Source organism: Hyposmocoma kahamanoa, unplaced genomic scaffold (genome assembly GCF_003589595.1).
Source record: "Hyposmocoma kahamanoa isolate Upper Pololo Valley unplaced genomic scaffold, ASM358959v1 263, whole genome shotgun sequence".
Lineage (NCBI taxonomy): Eukaryota > Metazoa > Arthropoda > Insecta > Lepidoptera > Cosmopterigidae > Hyposmocoma > Hyposmocoma kahamanoa.
In genome coordinates this window covers 3558972-3566289 of record NW_020653766.1, presented here as the reverse complement: position 1 = coordinate 3566289, position 7318 = coordinate 3558972, and the positions used below count along the sequence as shown (strand labels likewise).

General features: G+C 36.3%; 1 protein-coding gene across 1 annotated transcript in view; it reads left to right on the top strand.

The window, feature by feature from the left end:
• Positions 1–4870: 4870 nt before the first annotated feature.
• LOC113228957 (proteoglycan 4) overlaps positions 4871–7318 on the top strand; it is a 26284-nt gene continuing 23836 nt past the window's right edge. The window contains exon 1 of the mRNA XM_026462400.1: positions 4871–5087. Coding sequence (XP_026318185.1) covers positions 4871–5087 — 217 coding nt within the window. The remainder of the gene's footprint in view (positions 5088–7318) is intronic.

Sequence of the window (7318 nt, the reverse complement as noted above, 5' to 3'; positions counted from 1 at the left end):
TACTCCTCAATAAATGGGTTGACAAAGATGACGAACAAAAATTTGAGGGTCAAATGAACTTAGTTCGCCAGGAATACCAGAAGGTGATCGGCGGTCAATCAATCCGCTAATCTCAACATTGTAAGCGCTTGGCTATCACACGACTATCACGCCTTTACAGGAGTTTTTGGCTTTCACCACCCGGCCGGTGCCGCAGTCTGGAATGGACGAAGTAGAACACCAACTCTGACCAGCTTGGTGCCAACTGGCTCCCCTCTGGAAACCGGACCCCCGATTTTACTATTTATAGAAATGTATTTGTGTTACAGACTTGGGAAAACTTTGCTTGCGCGTTTTAGGATTGCGTTTGTGTGTTTTTTTTAATAACTGTGTTGGATGTTTTGTATTGCTTTGTCTGCGTGTTTGAACACTGTGTTTCTTCGCGCTTAAGATTAGGAATATAAGTTTTATTGTTACTACCCACACTAGACATTGATTTCGTTATGGATTTTTATGTTCTCGGTGTTTGAAGAAGCGCTTACATAGTAACTATTTTAAGTCTATTTTTCGATAAATCATGAATCTTGAATTTACAATATTTTGTACGACTACGCATTGATCGAATATGAGTACTTTATAAATTAAAATTTTAGAAACCTCCGATACAAAACAATGGATACTCCAAATAGTCGACACCAATTTAAGTTTATTTACTGTAAGAGTTCTTGTTTGTCTTTTTTTATAATATTAAGGGACGGGACGAACAAGTCGTGCGCCTGATGGTAAGCGACACCCCTGTCCATAACAGTTGCAGTGCCACTCAGAGATTTAAATCGCAAAGATCTGAGGGGCACTGTATCTGACATAGACTGATGCGTGTTTTTTACACACGACAGTGTATTTAAGAGAAAAGTTTTGTAAATATAAGTTTTTTTGCGCTTTATTTTTAATCATTCTATTATTTTCGAGGTAGGCTTTCCACACTATGTGTACTTACACTTATCGACACTTAATCAAATAAGGCTAAGTTCAGATAACAAAAATTTTACACGAGTTTTCAAATCACGCGTCTAAATATTTATACATTTACATTACCTGCGCGTTAACGTGTAGTTCAGAGGAAATACTTCACAGATGATATCGCGTTTTTGTCGCGATGGGACGTCTCGTTGTTACACTTTGCTTTTTGCATCTCGCGTTGCCTGTCATCATCTGAACGTCCGCGTCCCAAACCAACGCATGGTCACGCGCGTCAATGCACGGTAGTAAGGCTAGCACGATAGGTACAGCCACTCTTGCTTAAAGAATATCAATATCTCGCGCTTTTATGTCGCTCTCACGAAAGTCGCGCCCTGACATACTAGCCCACAGACGGGATCTGCAGCTTGATTTTGATTGCCTTTCCCGATCGGAAACTGCGTCTTTTCCGAGTCGAGGCTGATAATTGCGATTCACAACCAGCTAAACTTTTGACATTTCTAAACGAAACAATAGTTGATTTAACTCACAAATTAGAAAGATATAGTAGGAATCAGGTTCATCTTCTCGCTCAGAAACACATCTGATTTCGAGACTACCCGATCGGATAGAATTCGGATTTGAATCAAAATCAGGACACTGGTCTGTTTACTAGCCTTACGCATGCGCGTCCATCTGAACCTAGCCAAATAATCGCTACAGTTTTTACAGATTCCGCGAATTATGGAGACAAAAAGTGGAGTCAAGATAACCCTAAGGTTGTACTACCTATGGACGCTTAACGCCCATAGTTACCACCTGGATCGGAAGAACCAGGGTCAAGGACTGACGTCTAGACGGACCTCTGGCTTCCCTTAAAGTCGGCACCCTAGAACGGGTCTCAACCGACAGATAGCCAAATTATTTTTACTAGCTTGACAAACTAGCTTACATCCAGGCAGTTGACCCCGTCTGAGTGTATTTTACTCAAATATTTCATTTAATTTGTGGGAAAACTTTAACAGCGCGTTTTAGAACTCGACTTCTGATTGGTGGAATGTTAATGGCTACTTTGTTTGGAGATACACAATAATAATTTTGTTTTTCTTTCGCTTTTTCAAATTAAAGTATTTAAATGGATTTATATTTATAAATGAATAGTCAATTAGTATTAAAATAAAACGAAAGCTATATAGAAGATGAGACTTTGACGTTAATGCTGGGTTAGAACTCGCAACTTTTTGTTTCGTTGCTGTGATTTAGAATTTTGAATAAAATCTGTTTTGTACTGAATTAAAGAGGATTTCTTTTGTTTTTTGAACTAAGTTTGAACATTACTTTTTATAATAAGAAAGTTGACATTAAAAAGACATCTCTTCCCCACCTATCAGTGCAGCGAAAAAGTGCGATCGATTGAATTAAAATGATGCTCGCAAATAAATCTCGGTGAACCTAATTAGTTTTGCTGGCATCTGGACAATAGACTCTATGTATGTAAATTAAAAATATATATATAATTGAAGTTGATTGACAAACACTGCTTCTGCATTTTAGACATCACTATTATGTATTTTGAGAAGTTAATTATTAAAATTAAAATTAGAACAGAATAAAATCATCTTGTTATTTAAGGAACGACTACGAAAGCATGTTTTAGTGAGATGAGGGTAGTTTGCTTGTTTGGATTTTTGTTATGGACAAAATCTACCAAATTAACTAATACTGTCGCTAGTGTTTATGCAGCGGTAATAACGTGACAAACGTCAGCTCCTTTTTGTCACATCACAAATGTTTACGTACGTTGCTAAATAGGAGTTCCGTTTTGTATTTTGTGATATGAAGTTGATGGGTTTTTGTTTTAGTGCTGTGTGCTTTGTATTGTGTCTGCCGAGCGGTTTTAAGTTATACATCTTAGAATAATAACGCATAGAAACCTAGTCCGCACACGCTAAGTGAGGCAAATTGAAGCGCTTTCAATGGGCCTACACGAGCGGGCGGACCGTCAGTGCTGAAGGTCAACTTACACCGCGAAGAGCTCAAGAATTTTAGCTAAAAATGACGAAATGTGCGGTAAATGAGTGTAAAAATACGTCAGGCAAACATAAAATAGATACTAACATCACATTCCACAAGGAAGTAACGCGTTCCAACTTGTATTTTTATATAAATATTCACTAAAACCAAAAACTAACCTACTACTAAAACTAGCCTACATGAATTTGATTTTTGCCTCACTTGTGACAGTTCGTTTGATATGAAACTATCATTCTATGCGTTATTATTCTAAGTTATACATAATGTTGACACAGAAGAAATGTAGTAGCAGAAGTAGTAAAAGGACCAATGTTGTAATGTAGGGTGTGTTTTAATGTACAAAGGAAGTACTGCCACCTTACCTATTTCTGCCGCCAAGCAGTAATATGAGCATTGCTGTGTTCCGGTTTTGGAGGGTAAGAGTGCTGGTGAAATTACAGGCACATGGGACTTGGTAACTCAGGGTGACGGGCGCACTGACAGTGCCCCATGGATCTTTGCAATTTAAAGCTCTGAGTGGCACTGCAACTAATAACGACAGGCGTGTAGCTTACCATCACGCGCACGACTCAAAAGTTCATAGAATTAACGGTTAACGGAAAGTGCGCGAAACAGGATTCGTCCCCTGGTTTGCCACCCTTAGAGGTGGAATATTTTCTTCAAATTTAAATGGAATCACTACTGAGGTACCCTCCTTCCAACAAAAAACGAATCATCAAAATCGGTTCACAAATGTCGGAGTTATCGCGTAACATACATACAAAAAAACACAGTCGAATTGAGAACCTCCTCCTTTTTCTGAGGTCGGTTAAAAAATTCGAGCAGTTTTTTAGTTGAGAATGAAAACAGAAGATACTGGTAATGAACTACGGGACCCGAAACACGATTGACTAAACTTACCTCATTAATTAAATTTTTATTGAATTGATATTCAATTATTTTTTGTGAAATTACTCCACTAGTTTGTTATAATTATTAATACAAAGATCGAACACTCAGAAAAAACACTCAGAAAAAATTCCTTCGATCCGGTCGGATTCGAACCGACGGCTTCTTGCATACCGTGCCAGACGCTATACCAACTAAGCAACGGAACGAACCAACGGACCTCATGAATTTTTCTATGTGCTTGCGTCGTGTCTTTGTACTTGGTCTTTCAACGACTTTTTGGTCGGTTCGAATCCGACCGGATCGAAGGAATTTTTTCTGAGTGTTCGATCTTTGTATTAATAATTATAATAAACTTACCTCGTTAAAAAAATAACAAAGTTTCACCGTATTTTCATTTCTTACTTGTTTGTCTACGGGAAAAATCGGTTCCATTCGATTGTTATTACAGATATTTCAATTAAAATTTCCTCTGGGGTGTCCGTAATAAATACATCACGGGACTAGTTTGAGCTTACTTTATAGTAAGAGAGTATACTATATTTCTAAAAGGCAATTGTTTAAATAATAATGTTGTAATAATTGCTCCTTTTGTGGTTAATTTTGACATTTGAGAGGAAAATGTTTTTTCTTTTAAACTTTTTTTTGATAATCTGGGGGAATCTGCTTACAGACAGAGGCGCCTCAGAGGAGATTTCAGTGGGAATTCACTTACCTATACATTGTTTAATAAAAAATTAAACTTACATTATAGTGTTCCATTTTTAACAATGCCTCTAAACAACACTACGCTTCTTAACAACGATTGAATAATAAGAATTTTTACAACACAACAAAATACGCGCGAAAAACTATGCTCTAATTTTGCTAAATTTCCTCATACTAATCTTTTGTTTCACGTGTCGCGCTGTTAAAAAATTTCTCTTTCGCACTCATTGAATTCAGTACTGAACGTTGTAAACAATGTCGGTTCATAGAAGCGCATCGCGAAGCGCTCCACTTAAGGGTCAGTATGCTATACTACAATACAGAGAAAGAGAGGCACTTCGGTCCCTTGACTCCGAATGTGAGTCTCGCCGAACACCAGACAGAATTTCCCCGAATCCGCTACCCAAGGCCTTCACTCAACCGTGAAGTTCAGTGGCTACTCCCCCAGGACCCGCTGGCGGATCTGATGGCACGGTCCGCCGCAACACCTAACGCGCATCCGCGTGGACTCTCCGAAGAGAGTCCCTTGGAGCGCCCACCACGGGCCAACCGCGACGAGCAGCAACAGTACACCGACACGTCTCTTCCCCCGCGGCCCTACAACTTAATCTAACCTAACCGAATCTAATCGTGTCTTTGCGATAAACATTGAACATATCCTGAAAGAACAACTGTTTCGTTATAATTCGGTTTTCGGTGTAATGAAAATTCGAACAAACGTTATTTAGGACAAAAAATTTTATATTTTGTGATGGGTTACCTTGTTTTGTACCTATGTAATACATTAAAAAGTAAAAAAGAGAAGTAAAAAAGACTGGTAATAAATAAAAAAGAAAAAATGTATCGTGCAACAAAATTTCTCCGCGTTTACCACACATGTTTCAAAGACTACGCAACTATGATACTATTTCTCTTTCAGAGGACAGGAATGTTCTCCTAGCTCAATTATATAGAGTGGTGGAAGGATTTTTTCTCGTATATTTTTTCTGGTCTCCATGGATTAAATTATCGATTATATAGTGTATGGGACAGACCTTCTTGCCATGGTCATATGCACACCCGCCGTCTACCTGCCTAAAGCGAAAGATAGCCTGATGACATTGATATTCTGGTTTTCCGGTACAGTGCTGCATTCAACAACAGCTGTTTCTGCTAAAATCAAAGTTTTAACAGTTATACTATTATACAACTGTTACGGTTAATTATCTATCAAAGTTTTAACAGTGTTACTATGTATACAGTTATTTTCATTAATTATCTGTCAAAGTTTTAACAGTTTTGCTATTCATACAATTGTTTTCATTAATTATCTGACAATGATCTCTTTTAACAACTGTGTTTTTTAATTATCAGTAATTATTTATTATAATACAGATTACCTACTACACTCCCGGACCCATAATTCGAGTTCCTTTGCATATTTATTTTTAAAGGCTAAGAATACAAAAATATTGTTATTTAAAACATGTTTTATAAATTCAAATTTTTAAGAACAGTTCTGGAAATGATATTTACTAGCTTCCATTGTTGTTGTTCGTATTTTTTGACCAATCATTATTTTTATTAGAAGGCATTTAATTTTGAAAATGCAAGAGGCGCGAATCAAGTGTCCGAAAGTGTAGTAGAAAGTGGTATGAAACAGAGCCCTAAAGATAGATACTTAATTTCAACACCATGTTATTAGCTGTATGGTTATTGTACTAAGACCGAAATGGGAGAAATATGCTACTTACTTTGGCCTCTTATCAGTTCATGTTAAATCAAGTAATTGACATTACGGATTATCCAAATCAGTATTAATATGTCATGAAATAACCATGACACATAGTTGCCAGTTTTGGTGAGCAAGGACTTCGACTGTAGTACCAATATTTGAATATAAGCCGCCTACGAGCAACCTTGTTTATGATATTGGTAATTTTTAACGATGAATGGTCTTTGTAGATACGAGTCCCGTGGGCTTGTTGACGAAATATGTTCTAAAATTTTTACAGAAAGTTTAATATTTAAAATTTGCCATTTACGACGTTCAAAACTATTAGTGAAGCTGTAACTGATATGGATAACACTCGTTAACCGGTTCGATAGTCCCTTGCTAGGCATCTAATACAAAGAGTCATAGGTGTAATTTAAATTAAGTAATTGCATATTATGTAATGTAATTTCAATTGTAATGTAATTTATTTAAGTGCCTACTAACATAGTTGCTAAGTCTTACTAACAAATTATGGAAACTTTTTCTGAAATAAAGTATTTATTATTTATTTTATTTAAACACTTTATTGTACCACAAAGTAACTTACAAATTTTCAGAAACAATTTAAATATTTGTGTGCAAAGGCGAGCTTATCCCATAAAGAGATTTCTTCCAACTAACCTTTGAAAATCTGAGAGGAAAGTTGGTTTTTGGGGTGGCACTAAAAATAGATAAGTAAAGAAATGGAATATACTATACTCAATAAATACACAGATAAATTTAATAAATCGAATGTACATACGAATACGTATATATTAAGTAATGTTGATACATTAATACATACAAAGTCTATAATAAAATGAATGCACAAAATAAAACTATAAATAAATACATCAAATGTAAATAAATATTTCATAAGCTCTAACATGTGGAGTCTGAACAATCCCAAAACTTCAAAAGAGCACCCTTGAAAACCCGAACCGAAGGCGACTGTCTGACCTCAAGTATTATTATTATTCAAATTTTATAAGGTATATTATACAGCTTCTGCGTAGG